Here is a 19948-nt window from a genome sequence, read left to right on the forward strand (position 1 = left end):
TTCTACCCCATCAAAAGTATCAAGATAGTGTATGTCACCGCCATGACTCTAATGTAGACACTAGACATGGTCTATTGTATCGTCCTGGGCGTTCAGCTCTTTCTCTTCCACTTTCCCCTCCCTACACCAACAGAGCAATCGTTTTTGCGGTTGGAGTGGTTGAACTCTCCTAGTCTCTCCTCCTGAACTGCCTTCATAGATGCATTTGATACACTTGCTTCCCCAAAATTTCTTTTCCCCCGGCACCCTTCAGTTTGCAAATCCAGATAACGAATCGAATTGACTCCAAACTCGCAACTTTTCTTCTCAGTTCCTTCTTCAGACTGCGCCACAAACGACCATGTATATTCCCTGCGACCAAAACTGAACGCAGTCGTTGAACATACGTTTTTGTCAGCGGCTCCTGCACTTGAATTTTTTGAAAATCAAAAACTTTGAATCGGAATTCCGTTGCCGGGAATCGAACCCGGGTCTCTCGGGTGAGAGCCGAGTATCCTAACCAACTAGACTACAACGGATTGCTGATGAAAGAGGCGGTTATTTTTAACTATAGAATAAATAAAAATGTCCCAAACCCCACTCTTACTTTCCACCTCAAGAACTTCAATTTCTTTTTTTCTTGTTCATCAGTCAAAGTTCAAATTCGATACGTCGGAATAGGATTGGATGGGGTTGCTTGCTTTTCAGTTTCCATGCGGGGGGCGTGGGTGTATATTTTATATATATATATATATATATATATTATAATATAATACTCCTCTCTCTCCGGAGAAATATATGCAGCTTATATTCTTTTTTTAGATTTAAAACCTACCATTACCAATTCTAATTTGATTGGATTTTTATTTTTTGGAAAAAAGAGCGGATGCATATCATTAGAGAATAGGAGTATATGCAAAAGACTGAAATTAGTGGGGCTTAGTAACGCTGTGTATAATGTCGGTAAAAAAAAAAAGTAATGCTATGGATATTTCAAAACATCCAAATCCCCCGTTGGTTGACTTCCCTCTGAAAAGGTGGAAGTTAGTATTGGTTTGGTATGGGAATTCCCAATCAACACGGTATTAAGTTTGAAGGAAAAAAAATTAATTATTTAGTTACTACAGTTTTGATTTTGAATTTAATCACTGAATAATAATTTTGAATTAATGCAACTCTATCTTATAGTTCATTTGAAATTTATTTTTGAGTGTTGACTCAATGCAATTCATTTTATATAGTTTTAACCATTTGACATATTGATTTCTATATATCTTTTAAAAATTTATAAAAATAAATTTATTGTTTAAAATTTAGGGACTATTGTTTTAAAGTGATAAAAATAACTATAAAAACTAAGTTGTATTGCTTAGGGGTGCTTTGTTTAACTTATGTAAGAAATCGAATCAATTTATTTAATAAAGATTTGGCTGCATAAAACTCATTCTCCCTCATTTCTGAAAACAGCTTAGCCCATATTATTTCTTTAATTAATCAATTCATATTATTGTGTAATTAACGATTTTTTTTTTTTTAAAATGCTGATTGTGACCAGGACTAAAAAGAAATGCTAATGTTTCAGGACGACGGCCTCTGGCGCGTGCGCGTAGACGCTGACTTTTGTTTTGACGAGCGGAAAGAAGTAAACGTAGAAATATGGTTCTATGGCTCTTTCTCTGTTTCTGCTCTTTCAGCTTAAAGCAACTTCATGAGGCCATTTTGCTCCGATAGCTTAGAGTAAGTTTCTGCCCAGCAGCTCTCCAGGAAATTCCATTGTGAAGAAGGGTTCTTAAACTTTCACGCCAAAAGTCTTCAGGTTTCTTTTCTCCTCGCTCTCTCCAAGTCTCCGAACATGTCAATGGGATTACCCATATTTGCAGTTATGACCCTTATACATTAGCAAGAAAGCTTTATTGATATCCCATTTAGCTTCAATAACTTGAACTTAGACGTTATGCATAGTTAATTTCCTTGTAGGTGGTAGCTCTCTATGCTTTTTCACGAATTGTATAGTTTTCCTGAAAAAAAGCATGGTAAGATGGGCAAATTGTAATACATTAAGCACCCAAAAATCAAAACCCTAGTTTCTTTTTCACCGGCCCAGAAATTTATGCATCCTCAAATTTAAGTGTGGTTTCTTCGTCTGCAATATCATCATTCAACTGTGACTAATGAAGACTATTTTTTTTTTAATAACAGTTTTCGATATGAGCTTCTCATTAGAGTCCAAAAATTCTGAATCTAACAAACTTATTTCGGATTAGCTTCAGATTTTGAGTCTGTAACATTTGAGAATGAACTGAAAAGGGTATGGACGGATCCCTTAACCAGAAGCTGTGAAAAATTTCTACAGTCCTAGCACAAGATGATGGCTACATCAGAAGCCGTTTCTCATATTATAAATATTATTGCTGAGTTAGTAGTTTGTGCTAGTGATGTCCTTATGAAGAAGGATAGTTTTAAGGAACTTGCAGCTTACTTGGAAAGTATTGTGCCAATCTTGAAAGAATTGATGACAAAAAAAGTCAGCAATTCTGAGGCGTTTATCAATACCATTGATGTTCTGAATCGTGAAATTAGAGATGCAAAGCAATTGACTCTAGAATGCCGCCAGAGGAGCAAGGTTTACCTCCTAGTGAACTGCATGTCAATCAATAAACGTTTACAGAAGACAATACGTGAGATCAGCTGGGCAATTGGTCTTCTTCCTTTGGCCACATCAGATCTTTCTTCTAGAACAATTGAAGAAATTGGAAAGCTCAGTGAAAATATGCAGCAAGCTGAGTTTAAGGCAACTGTAGCGCAAGAGGAGATTTTGGAGAAAATTGAGTCAGGGATACTGGAAAATAACGTTGATCACTCTTATGCCGATAATTTGTTGATCCACATTGCAGAGGCGGTTGGGGCTACTACTGAGAGGTCAACGTTGAAGAAGGAACTTGTAGAATTCAAGATTGAAATAGAAAATTGCCGCCTTAGGAAAGACCAAGAAGAAGCTATGTATATGGATCAGATCATTGCTTTGTTGGAAAGAGCTGATGCAGCCTCATCACCTAGGGAAAGGGAATTAAAGTACCTTTCCAAGCGCAACTCTTTGGGTAGTCAAACATTGGAGCCTCTCCAATCATTTCATTGCCCCATAACCCAGGAAGTTATGGAGGACCCTGTAGAAACTTCTACAGGGAAGACATTTGAGAGAAGTGCCATAGAAAAATGGTTTGCTGAAGGAAATAAGCTATGTCCTCTGACGATGACTCCTTTAGACACATCAATTTTACGATCTAACAGAATCTTGAAACAGTCAATAAAAGAATGGAAGGATAGAAATACGATGATAACAATTGTTTTGACTAAAGAAAAACTCCATTCTAAAGATGATGATGAAGTGCTACATTGTCTGGGAACTCTGCAGGATCTGTGTGAACAAAGTGGTCAACACAGGGAATGGCTGATGCTGGAGAATTACATACCAGTTCTCATCCAGATTCTTGGTGCTAAAAACCATGATGTAAGGAACCGTGCGCTAGCCATCCTTAACATTTTGGCAAAGGATAATGATGATGCTAAGGTACGCAATGATTTTGTTTTTTGTTTTTTTTTTAGGGGTTATCTTTTCATTTCCTTAATGCTTTTTTTCTATTCGTATAATGTAAAGAGGAACCTAGCCTCACTCAAAATTTAGCTTTCCAGAAACATTTTGATGAATTGAAGCAATAGTTTATGAGCCTCTCTTGGTCCAACGAATTAATTGTGTTCTAGACATTTTTGCTGAAAATGAAACATGCTCCCATGGCATGAATGTGTAATTAATTTTCCATTTAAGCAGAAAACAAATCAGGAATAAGAAAAGAACCAAAAGGAAAAGTGATTCAAAATTGACACGATACAGTCCATCTTAAATCTATGGACAACCCTGATGCAAAAATTTACTGGGTATCATAGATTCTTTAAGCAAGAATAAGCTACAAATCAATAGTATAGCACCAAATTAGCATGATTAAGCCTATGTCTATTCATGGACAGAACCAACTCTGGAATTCATAAAACTGAGATTCACCTCTAAAAAATGTGCCCTAAATACATCCTTCTTTCCTAAGAAAGTACCCATTATTTTCACATAATTTCTCTCAGATGATTGCCTATGAAAGAAGTGTATGTCACCTCAATGCTTAATGCATTAGAAATAAATACCCCTCTGTAAAAGATTAAAAAGAGATTGCTTCAGGCCTTTTCCATCCATTCACTTAGAGAAACTTAGCCTAATCAATATGCTTATGAACTTAGAACATTACCAAAATATTTTCACACATAACTTAGTGCATAATCAGATTATCAAATTGCTTGCATTGTTGCTTTGTTTTTATCTATAACTGCCTGCATTTCACATGTCTTTTCTTCTAACATTAAATACTTTTCAGGAAAGAATTGCCAATATTGATAATGCAGTCGTATCTATTGTTCATTCACTTGGACGCCGGGCGGGGGAAAGGAAGCTGGCAGTGGCATTACTGCTGGAATTATCCAAATATGATTTGGTGCGAGAAGAAATTGGAAAGGTTCAAGGTTGCATACTTCTATTGGTGACTATGTCCAGCAGTGATGATAATGAAGCTGCAGGAAATGCGAAGGAGCTACTGGAGAATCTTTCATACTCTAATAACAATGTTTTAAAGATGGCAAGGGCAAATTATTTCCAGCATCTTCTGCACCGTCTTTCCACTGGTTTACTCTTCATTCCACATGATTTGAGTCAATGTGTTAATGTTTTTTTGGTTTCTTTTATTGTCTTCTCTTTCTCCTGGAAGATGTGCGTCAATATAATTTTAAAGCAGTCTCTCTGGACTCTGATTAAACATTTGGTTCCTTAAAACAAAATCAATTGTTGAGTTGCCACTATTACATGTGATTTCTTCTTTAATGGTAAAACTATGCACATCATTTTCAGCAATTCATCTTTTTTCGGATATGGTAACTGATTTCTTTAATGATTTGATTTATTAGTTATAGCAATCCTGGTCATTTCACTATGATACTTTCCCCTTTTTATATGGCCTCCCGCATAAGTTTTATCCATGAAGCATCAAATCTTCGCATGTTAAATCATGCTCAAATTTTCATCCATGTAGGAAATTGCTGATACGTTGGCTTGGTTTTATATTTGGTGGCAGACCTTGCAGCTTTGTTCTGCAATGATTGATAGAAGCACTATCATTTATTAAAATTTTCTTCTTATGGATTTTGTCATCTTATAAACAAGATAAGTAGGGTTTCTGACCTTAATTACAGCTATTGGATCTTTGATACAAATTTGAACATAAACCAGCTAAACTAAGTGATGGAATATGGGATAATAGTTAATTAGGATTTATTTAAGATATTAGGATTATCTATTAGGAATGTTTAAATGAGGATATTTATCCATTAGAATTAGGATTTATTATTTTATTTTATCATTATCTTAGATTTATTTATGTTCAATAAAATAGGATATTGTTATCCTATCAGCATCTTTTTAAATTAGATTTAGGATTTAGATTTAGATATATTATTTTGTTATTATTTTATCATTTTAAAGCTTTATAAATAAAGTTAGGGTTTTCATTTATATATAATATAGCTTTGATTATTATTAAATAGAATTTTTGGGAGTTTTGGTCTTTTCCCTCCTTTTCTCCCCTCCTTCTTTCTCTTTCTCTCTCTTTCCTTTTCCCTTCTCATTTCACATCAATTGCTACTAAAGCTAGGTTCCACCTCCCTTCCTTGTGTCACTTTTCTTTGAGATGCATTAGAAATATCAAACCTAAATTTTAACACCAACTTTTGTGTTCATGATTTTATATGGGATATTACAGTAAATGGCCATGTAAGGAGTGCCAAAATTATAACATCATCCCACTTCAACATGTTGGGCATCTGCAATATTGCGAAGGCTACTAGAGGAAAATAATCGAAGAACGATGCTAGTATTGGTATGTATATGACCAATGGTGTGGCTATGAAGCACGTTATAGGGCTGAATATGCTGGGAAGATTGCTAAGGGTGAAAGTTTTGGTGCCGAATTTGAAAGGCATTAGTTGAAGTCAATCACAGCAATGCTGAATCCAGCATTGAATTGGAACGTCAAATTCAAGAAGATGCACATTTAACTGACAAATAAGTATGTTCCAATAAATTACAAAGTCACTGAGTGACCAAAATCTGGCTAATGAGCAGATAGACATTGAAACTCTGACGCTAGAATCAGAGGAGTCCATTATAACTTTTTTGAAGCCCAATTATGAGAGTGGTTTATCCATCCCAGCTCCTTTACCACCACAGGCTCCTAGATTTGGAAATCTTTTCCAATAAGTGAGGTAGTGATGAATTGCATGATATGGAGAACAACATTGATTATTTGGAATCTCTGAAAAACCTTTTCAATAAGATAAGATACTATTGAAGCTTCCTATTAAGTGATAGAACATTCTTGGCAGATGCAGCTTGTAGATGAGGTGAACCTATAGTAAAGCGAGGTTGATTTTGGCTGATTACAACTTGGGAAGGTGCCAATTGTAGAGCAAGTAAGGGAACTTTTGTTGTAATTTCTAACGGAGCTTATGGTGGTAAAGGTGCTTGGGTGGACAAACCACTCTCATGATTAGGCTCCACAAGAGTTATAGTGGACTCTTTTGATTCTAGTGTTGAAGTATCATATCTATCTGCTCATTAGCTAGATTTTGATTATTTAGCAACTCTATAATCTGTTAGAACATTCTTTATTTTTTTAGTTAGACGTGCACCTTCTTGAATTTAACGTTCCAATTCAACGTTGGATTTAGCATTGTGGCATTTGACTTCAACTAATGCCTTTCAAATTTAGCACCAAAACTTTCACCCTTAGCAATCTTCCCTGCATATTCAGCCTTATAACGTGCTTCACAGCGGTACTATAGGTTATATGTATACTAGCACTGGCATCATTCTTCGATTATTTTCCTTTGGTAGCCTTTGCGATATTGCGAATGCCCAATACGTCGAGGTAGGGTGCTGTAATAATTTCGACACTCCTTGCATGGGCATTTATTGTAATATCCCATATAGAATTATGAGTGTAAAAGTCAGTGTTAAAATTTGGGTTGGATATTTCTGATGGATCTCAAAGAAAAGAGATACAAGGAAGGGAGGTAGAACCAAGCTCTGATAACCAATTGATGTGAAATGGGAAGAAGAAAAGATTTAAGTCTCAAGTTCAGTATCACTATTGGAGTTTTCAAGTGGGGGAGAAATGATGAAATATAGCTGAGATTCAATTAGTTTTATTTTAGATATTTAGGATTATTTTATTATGATTATTTGAATAAGGATTGAATATCCATTAGATTATTTACAGTTTAATTATATGTTCTTATTAGTATCTTTCTTATGATCATTTTAGATTTTCTTTATTTTTAATAAATAGGATATCTAGATATATAAAATAGATTATCCTTGTTATCTTTTAGGATTAGGTTAAGATTTGATTTATCATTATTTTTAATATTTCTAGGACTCTATATTCTCAATTGTATTCAAATTAGTTTTCAATAAATTGAGTTGAATATTGAATTGTTTTCTTCCTCTAAGTTTCTCCTTTCTTCCTAATTCTCTCTTATCTACTATCTTTCTATCTCTTTTCTCCCTCCCCCCTTCTTATTTTACATCACTAAGCTTCCTATTGTTTTCCTTATTTAAAAATTACAGCTAAAAAGTCTTACAAATCTAAATTACGTAGGTGTAAATCAAGCAGTAATGATGCTTAAAATTATGTGAATCTCTGCTTCCTAGTGTATCAAAGTCTTCAAAATTTGTCAAAATGGCAAAGAGGGGATGCAATCCTTGGTTTGAAAATCAAGCCTTTGCCTTAACCCATCTCTTGATTTATGTAGGACCAGATGACGTGAAAATGATTATGGCAACAGCTCTAGCGGAAATGGAGTTGACCAACCTCAATAAAGCATCTTTGTTTGAAGGTGGTGTACTGGGTCCTCTTCTCCATTTGGTCTCACATGCTGATATTCTAGTGAAAACAGTGGCCATTAGGTCTTTACGGAACCTATCCAGTTTAAAGAAAAATGGACTGGAGATGATTCGACAAGGTGCAGTACGCCCTATATTTGACCTTCTGTTCCAGCCTGGCTTGCTATCCTTAAGTTTAAAGGAGCACATAACAGCCGTAATTATGCAACTTGCGGCTTCAACCATCTCTACAGATGGCCAGGCACCGGATTTGTTGTTAGAATCTGATGAAGATATTTTAAAACTCTTCTCTTTAATTAGTTTCACAAGGTCCGATGTGCAGCAGAACATTTTACAAACCTTCTATGCATTGTGTCAGTCCCCGTCAGCCTCATTTATCAGGAACAAGCTAAGACAGGTATGATCTTTTTGAAACTAAATGAAACTGCCCATAGCCAATTGAATTACTAGTTCCTAAGTAGGTAAGGCAGGCTACATCTTATATAGGAGGCAAGTCTGATGATATTAGCAGCCATGACCAATTGAGTTCTGTAAGGTCCATGATACTGCATAGCGCATCTCATGTGAGAGACAAAGAAAAGTGAAAAACATCTTGCGTTTGGTAAAGCATCCTTTGATTTATTCTATAATATTAATTCAAGTACTTTAGTCTATTGTTACTTCTGGCTTGTTCATGTGACATTTCATGCATACGAAGAGAACTACAACCCCACTTAAAGTGTATGCTCAAACCAGCAAATATTTTGTGGTTTCAAGTGCAGAAATTGTACCACTTTGGGCAACAGTAAGAGAAAACAAACTTGCCGCTCATATTTTCCTAAACTCCTATATCATCAGTGTGATATTACTTATGTCTAACGATTGATAATGTATTCAAGCGGTAGCTGATTGAATATATTTCCTGCTGCTTCTTCAAGGGAAATAGAACCCAACGGTTGGGTTTTGGAACCACCATTTCCTCTAGCTAGTGCTCTGTGCTTGGAATCCAGCCATGGGGATGACAGTCCTCCTTCGCCGTCTAGGATTTCTGAGGATAGAGAAGGCATTGGCTGGCCTTGCATTTGTCTTGATATTTTGTTTTTCGGGTGGCCCCCTTTGTATCTCTTAGGGCCTATGCTGTTTCATCAATTTTCCCGAACTTTGTATTTTGAAACTTGGAAACGAATATGATCCATTTTTTTCCCAAAACAAAAACGATTAATACTGTATTTAACTTATCTTGCGGAGAACTATATTAATAAATGTGCAATTTCCGTCTATCATTTCATTTGTATCTAAGTTTTTTAAAATTATTTAACTCGTGTGCAGGGTTCAGTTTTTGAAGTTTTGGTCCAGCTTTGTGAGCAGGAAAATCTAAACCTACGGGCGAGTGCTGTAAAGCTGTTTGCTTGCTTAGTATGCGATGAAGCCAGGATCCTGGAAAACGTAAATCAGAAATGCGTTGAAGCTATGCTCCAGATCCTGAGAACTTCTTCAGATGAAGAGGAAATTTCTTCTGCTCTGGGCATAGTACGCTATCTTCCAAAAGTTCACCAGATCACGCAGTGGCTTCTGGATGCTGGTGCACTTCCAATCATAAATAATCATCTCCAAGATCGGAAGGACAAAGATTGCCAAAAGAGCAAGTTACTAGAGAATGCCATTGGTGCCTTGAGTCATTTCACTGTTTCAACAAACCTAGAATGGCAAAAGAGTGCTGCTGAAATTGGTGTCATATCTGTTCTAGTGCAGTTGCTTGAATGTGGAACCACTTCAACAAAACAACAAGCGGCATCATCTCTAGCTCAATTTTCAAAGAGCTCACTTGAGCTGAGCAGGCCAGTATCCAAGCCCAAGGGCCTTTGGTGCTTCTCAGCTCCAACACGAATCAGCTGCTTGGTTCATGGAGGAATGTGTACTGTCAAGTCATCATTTTGCCTTGTTGAGGCTGATGCAGTGAGGCCATTAGTGAGGACACTCGGAGAATCTGATCCAGGAGTTTCTGAGGCTTCTTTAGATGCTCTATTGACATTAGTTGAAGGGGAAAGACTACAAAATGGTAGTAAAGTGCTCGCAGTAGCAAATGCCATACCAGTAATAATAAAATGTCTAAATTCTCCATCCCCTGGACTACAGGAGAAATCTCTACATGCTTTGGAAAGGATTTTTCGGCTATGGGAGTTCAAACAATTGTATGGAGCCTCAGCTCATATGCCTCTGGTTGATTTAACTCAACGAGGTACTGATCGTGTGAGATCTCTGGCAGCTAGAGTATTGGCACATTTAAATGTGCTCCATTATCAGTCTTCTTATTTCTAAAGAAAACTGATGCTTCTGAATCTGGTAAACTTTCTAATGATGTTGCGCCTTTTCATGTAAAAAATCACACACACACATACAGATATCGACCCTGTACTAAATATGGTGAACTTTTCATCCTATTTGAGCCGTTGGCCTTTGGGAGTAGCAGCACCATGAACTGATGGAGTAGGGATTTGCTTGGGGCTTATATGGAACGCCCTAAATAGCTTGTACATTATTGTGTTGTCTAGTTACTTGTCTAAAAGAAAGAAACTATAGTGCTCTGACTTCAACTTTCTATCATTTACTCCTTGGTGCTTCCCTTTTTTTTATTTATTTAATGATTATCAAAACAGACGGAGCCATCTCCGAGATCAGTCTTAAAAGTTATCTCATGGTAAGTGGACTTGACTGTTTTTTCTTAAGGATTGGAAGGGTGTCTATTGTTCTGGTTTGGGGTTCAATTCTTCTGTCAGCAAGCTTGAGAACCGGATAGGATTCAAAGGATGAATTTGAATCACAGCCAATTAAACATTATGAACTAACCGAAGCAAATTCTGATTGACTTCCTCATAAAAATTGGAAATGACGTAAGATGGTGCCAAAATCTTCATTGTGAACGTTGATGGGGCCTTCTCGCCAAGACTCAACGGAGATGGCTGTGGAGGTGTAATACGAGACAGTAGTGGACGACTGATAGAAGGTTTCATGCATGGCCATGTGGAAGGAGGCAGCTTGACGGCGGAGCTATGGGCGATTCTAGTTGGTCTTAAAGCTGTATGGGATTCAGGAAAGAGGAGAATAATTGTGGAATGGGACTTGTTGGAGGCTTTGAATGCTGTGGAAGGTGAAGTTATCCAACAACACCATGAATATTCCCTGATAGAGGAGATCAAATGCATGTTGGGACGCGATTGGGAAGTGAACATATGCCATATTAATCGAGAAGGCAATTCGGTTGCAGATTATCTTGCAAAGGAAGCTCTCCGAGGATGGCCTGGCTTGTTTGGAATTCTGAACTCATCCTTTGAGTTGACAAGGTATTTTTTAGTTGATTTGAATAATTTGCCCAGCAGTTAAGCTGAGCTTGCTGTTTTGTTATAAAAAAATAAATCTTCATTGTGAAAACTGGAGCCCCAGGCACCTGTGGAGGGAATGTTTGGGTGAATAGTAGTAAATGCTGAGTCTCATTTTATAGGGCAATAAAAAATTTAAAATCTTATTTGGTCTCTGTAGATAGCAGTGTCTTATTTTTTAGTACAATTTTCTTAATTGATTAACATGAGTTTTCTGATCTTTAGAACCAAGCCAAAACCTACACAATATTTAATTACAGCTGTTCTAATTATAGCTACAGTAAAGGTTAACTGAGCAAACTTTGTTCTCATATTTGCATTTAAACTAGAACGCAATGTTGCATTTAATGAAAATCGTGGTCAAGAATAAGACCTTCTCGATGAATGTAATTTAACTATAACTTCCTCAGCCATACAACGAAAACCTTTAACAACGAAGTTTTTAACCGTTGCCAGCCCGTGCATAGCAGAAATTGGACAATTCATCGAACGAATAGTAAGAAAATTGCATAAGTGTTCTGAATTCTGATCCTTTGGAACAGCAAAATCATAATTTTTTTTTTAATAGTAAATATAGCAGAAAGCTTAAGTTTAAAGCCTCTGAAACAGAAATACGAACAGCCCCGACTCCTTACCACACGTACCAAATTAAGCTCACCAAAGTGATCACCATATAAGGGTATTAGCAAGGAATATCTGACATGAGTTAGGTTGTTTTGGAGGAACATTTTACAGAAAAATGTTAACTTACGAAAGGAGGGAATTCAAATGAAATAAAATTTAATAAAACGGAGGACTGTTTCATCTTCATCATCAAGGTTTAAAGTTGGAATGATCATATTACAAGACTTACAATTGATTGACAAAAGAGCGTCTTAACTTAAGATTGAGACTTGGCGAGTTCTTGGTCAAGTGCTTTTTCAAGCCAAGCTTCAGCATCCTGCATCATCCCAGGGCTAAGCCTCACCATCAGAATACAAAACTCAGTTTGATTAAGCTTCCCATCTCCGTCAAGATCTCCTTGCCTTATCATCTCCTCCGCTTCTTCCCTGTTCATCCCTTCCATCCCCAGAAGTGCAGAGTTCCTCCTCAGACTCTCGCCGGTGATCAGACCCGTTTCTGGGTCCGATAGAAGCTTGAACCCTGCACACAGTTCTGAAACAAAGGCCTCCACGTCCAGCTTCTCCGCCATAACTGGAAGCAAGTCCTCGAATTCGGAGTCCCCGGAGGACAGGTGATTCTTTGCAGCTTCTCTGCTTGCCATTATTGAAGAAGAAGAAAAAGAAGAGTGGTGTTGTGGAAAGGAGCGAACGCGGAATTAGTGAGGAAGGAAGATGGAGTTTATAATAGAAACGTCAAAGGTTCGTCTTCGATGGCTTTTGGAAGAGATGATAATGGTAGCGTTTTCGTACCCTGCGCCTTGTCCAATTCACAAGCTCGTTTTTCTCATCTCTACCGTCTGTCTCGGAGATTCATATTCTTCACGGGCCCTACCTGTTTATCGATCATTTTGGCTGCGAACACATTGCCGAAGAACATCAATTAATCAATTAGTCGATATAATCCGTATAAAGTTTATAAAATCCATGACAAAGTATACGGTCTTCAGAGGGACTTTCAGCTTATCCAGCGGGATTTTCATGTCCGTTTGTGGATTTCAGTTGAATTTAATTAATTATAATTAATATAATTAATTTTATTATAATTGATTGTGTTATAATTCAATTTGTTTGGATATTAAAATTAATTTTAGCTTTACAAAATTAAATTAAATTTTTGATAAAATTGTATTTAATATTATTAAATTTATTAAATTTTATTTAAGAAGTAAAATATATTATTTAACAATAGATTTAAATCTATAAGCAACTTTTCAAAATTTATTTCAAAATATAATTCTAACTTAATAATTAATTATTAATTGTGGTGGCTGTTTGGATAAATTTTACAAAAATTGATTATTTCAGCTCAATAAGCGATTTTTGGCTGAATCCAGACAGGCTGTTCGGCAACCACGTTGATAGCAATGTCAAGATGTCCTCGACACCCTTGCTATAAGGTGTAGAAAATTTTGCTCTTTCAGATGCCTTGGTTTCTTGCTTTTAGGCACGAATTCTTTCCTAGCCTTGTATTAAAAAAAAGGGGAATTCTTATGCAAATGTTTCAAGTAGCTCTGCAAAAAGAATGGATTAAGAAAATGTTTGTTGCATTTTATTATAGAAATCAATAAAAATATTATAAAAGTGGATGTTAAAGAAAAGACAATACGTATAAGGAACATATACAGACAAAAAATAGGTGTGATATATATTGAAGGAAATATGGTAAAAAATCATTTGAGATAGGTAAAAGAAAACTGTGAGATGCCTTAACAAGCAAAGTAAAATAGATAATCTGAGTCCTATGAAGAGGAATAAAAGAAAATCAAAGAAAATACTCAAAGATGTTTTAATTTGTTGCTTTTCTTTATGATTTTTTTTTCCATGGCCATTTATACCAAAAAAAAAAAGGAGGGATTTTTTAGGCAAATGTTCCAATTATCTTTGGAGAAAAGAATGAATTAATAAAATGTTTTGAGTTTGTAAAAACGTTCAGTCGACAAGGTGAGGAGTGAAAGAGTGAATGGTATAATTGGTGAGGTATTATTGTTGCTGTGGAGATATATTGAAGTATTGAGGGGGAATGGAGATTGGATATAGATGGGAATGGAGGGGGGTTTCTAGGAAGGTGCGTTTGGTGGTGGGGGAAGATGGGAAAGGAATATTCTGTCAAATAATTTGGCTCTCCACCCGGGAACCTTCCTCTTGTTATAAAATTCTGTCTTGGTCCCTAAGTCCCCATCAATGGATCATCTCATACATTATTCTATTTCTTGTCTTCTCTCGCCTCCAATTTTATGCCCTATTGCCACTCTCCCTTCCTCCATCCTTTTCAAACATTAATGTTTTTATTTGGTAGCATGGAAATGGAATTAAGATTGGAGAAGCGAAAGTAAACTTAAAAAAAATAGATTGTTTAACAATAATGTTTTAAAAATTAAATCTGATGATAAGTTTGGTTAGACTATCAGCTATATAGTATAATGGCCTGGTAAAAAACTATTTAGAGAGTTGAGTTAAGTTGAAATGGGTAAAGAATCAAGACCAATCGGATTGAATTGGGTTGATTTTTTTTTTTTAAGAAACAAATGAATCCAAATTCTAAAATTAAATGATAATGCTCAGTGGGTTGAATCTAAACACAAAATTGCAAAATCCTCAATCAATATATTTTTTTGGTAATTCATATGGCAGGTGCTAATTCTTTTTTGCACATTTTTAAACAATTTTATATTTATTTTTTATATTTATATTGTTATATATTTGTATAATATTATTTTTTATTTAATTATTGCGTTATCGGTTTGACATCGGTTTAACCAGTTAGACTATGAACTACAAACTACTAATCTATTCAGTTTGCAGTTTGGTTTGATTTATAAAACAATGTTTAATACAATAGATTTTACTTATTTAAAGAATACAATTCTATCAAAATTAGTGGAATTTACTTTTATTTTTTTATACATGAACTTCAGTTATTATAATGTAATTCATATGCGAGCACTTTTTCTTTAAAAGCCAGTTTTGCAAGAAAGCAGCGAATAAAAGTTTAGTTTGAAATCAAAAGCAAGACAAAATAACTCCAGACTTGATTATGATTTTGGGACCAAAAGCCATTTGAGCTTACTTTTTTCCAAACCAGAAAAACAAGTCTCCAACTGGCTTTTGCACTGCTAACCAATGTTTTAATCTTCCAAACGGTAAACTAAACAAGCACTAAGATATATCATATTCAATCACACTTCCTCCTTAGCTCACCTTTTCCTTTCTAGCTCATTATAGTTTAAAATATAGGATACTTTCCATGTTTTAGTGCTGGTACAAAATATGATATACTTTGCAAGGAGTCAATAATATTAAATTAGTTTTTCATAAATATCCTTATTAGTTTTTATTGTAAAGATAAATTATATAAAAAATTAAATATACTTAAGCTAAACTGATTGTGATTGAAGGGCAATCTTAAGAAGTATCGATATTTTTATTATTCTAATAATATAATCTATTTTAAACTATTTTTTTAATTCATACAAAAGTATTACATATTTTGCAGTGGAAGGTGAATCATTTTTCTCTCATTACAAGATTCGGATCTTTTCACATCTTTTTTCTTCCTCCATTATTCCAAGAGCCACTTGCAGATCGTTTTCACATCTATCTAAAAAATAAAAAAGATCACGGACAAAGAAAATATATTTAAAAAAAAAACACATTAGATCATGTCTCCTGCATTAGACTGAGTTCTTAAGAGCAGGCTAGCAATCCGTATGGTTCTGCTCTCTTTCCTCCCCCATGCATGATAGACCCGATAATTTAAACGGGCCAAATTCAATTTAAATTAGTTTATTTAAATTAATTTTAAAATATTTTATTTTTTAAAAAATTTATATAATTAATTTGATTTTTTTTAAGTAGGTTTGGGTTAGTCTATCGAGTTTGATTGAATTACTGGTTTTAATGAATAGCAAGATGATGCAGCCAAATAAATCAACAAATAACAATATTAATAATGTAAAATTCACCAGTGGATGAGGGTATCTTCCAAAATTTATTATACATTTACTTGCTGATCTTGATGTGCCATGTTTACAAATCTAATACGGATTACTGCTCACCAACATTTTTTCTGCTAGTTTTAAAATTACTAATTACTTGTAATTAATGCGTAAAATTTCGAGTTCTTTTTTGGGTGAAATTTTACGTTTTTAAAATTTGAAATTCCTAATGTTGACGTCATCTTGTGCATCACTTCCTTCTGATAAGTAATAACGTCCCGTTAATAGCTGACAAAGTCCAAATGGACGGGAAAATCATCCACCGCAAAGTCCTGCCACTATAAGACAAGTCCTTCTTGCAATCATTACCACCATACTAATCATCATCATCATCATCATCATTATAGCTAAACCCAATAAAAGGTCGGAGAGGGATGGCTATAATTGAATATTTGACCCTCCCTTCAAATCGGAGCCAAAGTTTTGGGAGGAAATCACAATCGCGGAATTGTCACGGGTCCAATTTCAATTTTTTATTTCATGTCAGCTTTTTGACTGTTAAAAATTCTACATCTGATTCTTGCCATGACAATGATGTCTGATAAATTGTCGATCTGGAAATACGTATGTAGAAGTAGAACAATCCCAAGTCAGCTTCTTGCCATAGTAATCATGCTTAACAGGTTTTCTTATTAATTGATTATCGAGTAACTAAATCAAGTACTGCCTGAGATGTCCTATAAGTAAGGAACAGGAGAGTGTTTTTCATCAGACCCAGAATGCTGACAACTAATAACTGACATTATTTAATTAGAACGAATCAGGTAAAATAGAACATGGCAAGCAGAATCACACCACATTGCAAGTTACAAGATTTTGTTTAGTACCTTTCCTGGATTTCATCATAAAGGCCCAGCCTGTACTCATCTGTCAAGTAGCAACATAATTGTTTAGGCTTAAAATGATGTGTCAGCCCAAAATCGCAGAGGGAAATAAAAACTAAAATGATGGACTCAAGTAACAAGGCTCGGTACATTATCAAAATGGGTCATGCCATACACATTCTCAGTATAACCCTTAAAACTCAAAGCAACTGAATATGAGAGATCATTGAATGAATACAAGAATGTCATTGGAAGTGCCACGACTATTGCGGGGCTGTGTTGAGTGATCACGTATATTTTACACACAGATTCCAGATTCTTTAAGCACAACAATCTTAAGCGAACAATTATAAAAAGGGAATTGCAATCATCGCAAAAGGCATCACCATCATCACCATCAAAGCTTATACTAAATTACCATATATTTCATACTTAGACTTGAATTTATTTTCAATTCATAAATTATAATCACTGCGATCTCATACCTTATTTTTCCAATAATCAAGAATACTTTTTTTTTACATCATTCTTTTAGCATCTTTACATCTATGTGAACTGAGATAACAGAGCTTGAGAATTATTTTTATATCTTTGAGTCTCAACATTTTTAATATGTCTAGTTTTTGTTATTCAATCACAATATCCAACTTGTGAGGAATAATAATCTTTACACAAGTCTCAGATTTTCAATTCATCATCATCCAGACAGAGAGTCTCATAACATCTGATTATTGCTACTGACTATGTGAAAGCGGTGAACAAGATTGATTTTCAAACATTATGGCTTGATGCTGGTTGAGAATTTTAACGGTCCATTTAGACTAATTAAATTATACATAAAGAACATGTATTATTCATTCAATTATGCATCAAATAAGTACTCCAAGCTGAATTAATTAAACGTGTCCGCAATTTTTTCAGACCCTCGGGGCACAATGAATCTGCACATTTTTTATCAATATTCTTTTGAGCAGATCCAACTTTGTCATTTTGTACCTTTTACATCCACTCACGTGTCTTCTTTTTGTAGCACTAGGTAATCAATAAGATGCTCCCTCCAGACAAAAGAAATGGATAATCACATCTAAGCAACCTTAAGCAATAAAATTATAGATAAGGCCCAATGTAATTTGAATATTCGCTACAGACTAGAAGGAAGGATTGAACCGAAAACAATTTCAAACTTCAAATGATGAAAGTTTCCTTAATCAGTTGGAAGCAAATACAACATTAGCATAGATATTGACAAGTAAAAATTTACACATTAACAAGTAAAAATTCAATAATTGAAAAATAAAAGTTTAAATTTTAATAAGTAACCATTTATATATTTACAAGTGAAGGTTTAGATGTTAACAAGTAAATGTTCAAATATTACTCAATAAATAAATGTTCATAGTTTGACAAGTAAAATTTTATATATTAATAAATAATTGTTCAGATTTTGATAAGTAAATCTCTTCTTCTCACATGTGTTGAATTTTTTTATCCAAGTTATCCAAACAAAAAAATCAACTAAAAGGTCCATGAATTGACAAGCTGACCAAGTAAAAATATGGTTATCACGTGTACTTGATCAAGCGTTGTATTTACTTCACAAACATTTATTTATCAATAATTAAAATTTTATTCATAATATTTAAATAGAAAAAAATTTATATACTTTATCTTTTAATATCCTTGTTTTCAATTAAATTAAGACATTTGTGTCTTTTATGAATTATATATTTTATAATAAATTATTGTTATTAATTTTAAGGTAAGGCTTATGTATTTACTTTTATATGCTTAAGATACTTATATCCAATCAAATCATAATAAGTAGATCTTAATATGATAATAAAATTAATATCAAGAATTTATTATAAAATAAATAATATATAAAATATCCACATATCTTGATTTAATTAAAAATAAACATATTAAATATATAAGGTTAATTATATAAGTTTTTTCCTTAATTTTATTAACACATTAAGATCCATTAGTCATGATTTAATTAGATATTAGTATACTAAGCATACAAATATTTTTACTTGTTAATATTCATTTTAACTTTATTATTTTTTATTTCACTCATTAAGGTACTTTCATTATTTGAATTTTAAAATAATTTTCATTTCAGCTCTTCCAGCCTATAAAGAATATTCATTTTGCATTTGGCCTCATCTATAATTTTGTTATTTGAGGGGGCAATGGATGAGATTCTTCCAAAAAAAAAATCATTTTACATATTTAACACCTGCTTTAGATGATGGCTTGTGTCACAAAATTAAATCATCATCAAGTCCTTCCATTTTTTACCCTTCCATTTTTGAAAGAGGTGGTTGTGATTATTTGACACTTGTTTAGGATAAAGCATTAATATTTGAAAACACACGCACACACACGTATATATATATTCCCTCCATTAAAAAATGTAAGACATTTTTAATTAAATATTATTTTTTAATAAAGTAGTTACTTACTTTTTAACTAACATCATCTTTTGATATTTATCTCTATTAAACACTCTACAATAAATATAAAGTCATTATCAATAGGGAACTTTTAAAAAAAGGATAATGATTACATCTTAAAAAACTAAAAATATTTTATATTTTTTAATATCTAACTTCTTAAAGAAGTTTTATATTTTTTAACTGAAGAAGTATATTTTAATTCCATCCTTATAAAATGTTAAACTACTAGTGACATCATTTTGTAAGAAATAAAAATATTGCAGATTATTTTTTGCAACTGATTTGGAGATAGATAAAATGATAATACTGCTCCCGTTTGAAATATACTGTTTTTTTAAAAAATTATATTTCAATATGTAAGAAATATTAAAAAATAGTAATCATTAATTATTTTTTTAATAGTCAGTAAGTTATTTTGATATACTCCTCTTAAAATTTTAAGTAAAAAAGATATTAATTACTTTTGTAATTCTATAATTTTTTTAATATTGAAACATAGGACTTTCCGGAAAAAAATTAATAGTTGACTCAATTAATATTAATAAATTATAAATATCTCTTTAGGAGAGAGCCAATCAGTCAATAATAATAATAATAAGAGAGCCTATTATTTATATCTTGTTCATTGTACGTAAGAGATTATGCTCATTGATTTGTTCATCAAATGTAGAAAT

At 33.8% G+C, this 19948-nt stretch overlaps 3 protein-coding genes and 1 non-coding gene across 4 annotated transcripts; 2 read left to right on the top strand and 2 right to left on the bottom strand.

The window, feature by feature from the left end:
• Positions 1 to 445: 445 nt before the first annotated feature.
• On the bottom strand, positions 446 to 518 carry TRNAE-CUC (transfer RNA glutamic acid (anticodon CUC)). The gene has a single exon. It is a non-coding gene; the product is annotated as a tRNA-Glu (tRNA).
• Positions 519 to 1565: 1047 nt separating this feature from the next.
• LOC129288096 (U-box domain-containing protein 44-like) lies at positions 1566 to 10548 on the top strand. The gene is made up of 5 exons (XM_054924461.1): positions 1566 to 1795; positions 2179 to 3547; positions 4398 to 4701; positions 7885 to 8372; positions 9284 to 10548. Exons 2-5 carry the CDS (start codon positions 2345 to 2347, stop codon positions 10271 to 10273), a joined length of 2985 nt encoding a protein of 994 aa, XP_054780436.1. The 5' UTR covers positions 1566 to 1795; positions 2179 to 2344; the 3' UTR covers positions 10274 to 10548.
• A 292-nt stretch (positions 10549 to 10840) lies between these two features.
• On the top strand, positions 10841 to 11335 carry LOC129289373 (uncharacterized). The gene is made up of 2 exons (XM_054926131.1): positions 10841 to 10845; positions 10900 to 11335. Exons 1-2 carry the CDS (start codon positions 10841 to 10843, stop codon positions 11333 to 11335), a joined length of 441 nt encoding a protein of 146 aa, XP_054782106.1.
• A 756-nt stretch (positions 11336 to 12091) lies between these two features.
• On the bottom strand, positions 12092 to 12856 carry LOC129288097 (calcium-binding protein KIC). Its single transcript, XM_054924463.1, has one exon. The coding sequence runs from the start codon at positions 12593 to 12595 to the stop codon at positions 12212 to 12214; it is 384 nt and encodes a 127-aa protein (XP_054780438.1). The 5' UTR covers positions 12596 to 12856; the 3' UTR covers positions 12092 to 12211.
• Between the last annotated feature and the right edge of the window lie 7092 nt (positions 12857 to 19948).

This window comes from Prosopis cineraria, unplaced genomic scaffold (assembly GCF_029017545.1).
Source record: "Prosopis cineraria cultivar Desert tree isolate PC_DT_omini unplaced genomic scaffold, ASM2901754v1 PC12, whole genome shotgun sequence".
Lineage (NCBI taxonomy): Eukaryota > Viridiplantae > Streptophyta > Magnoliopsida > Fabales > Fabaceae > Prosopis > Prosopis cineraria.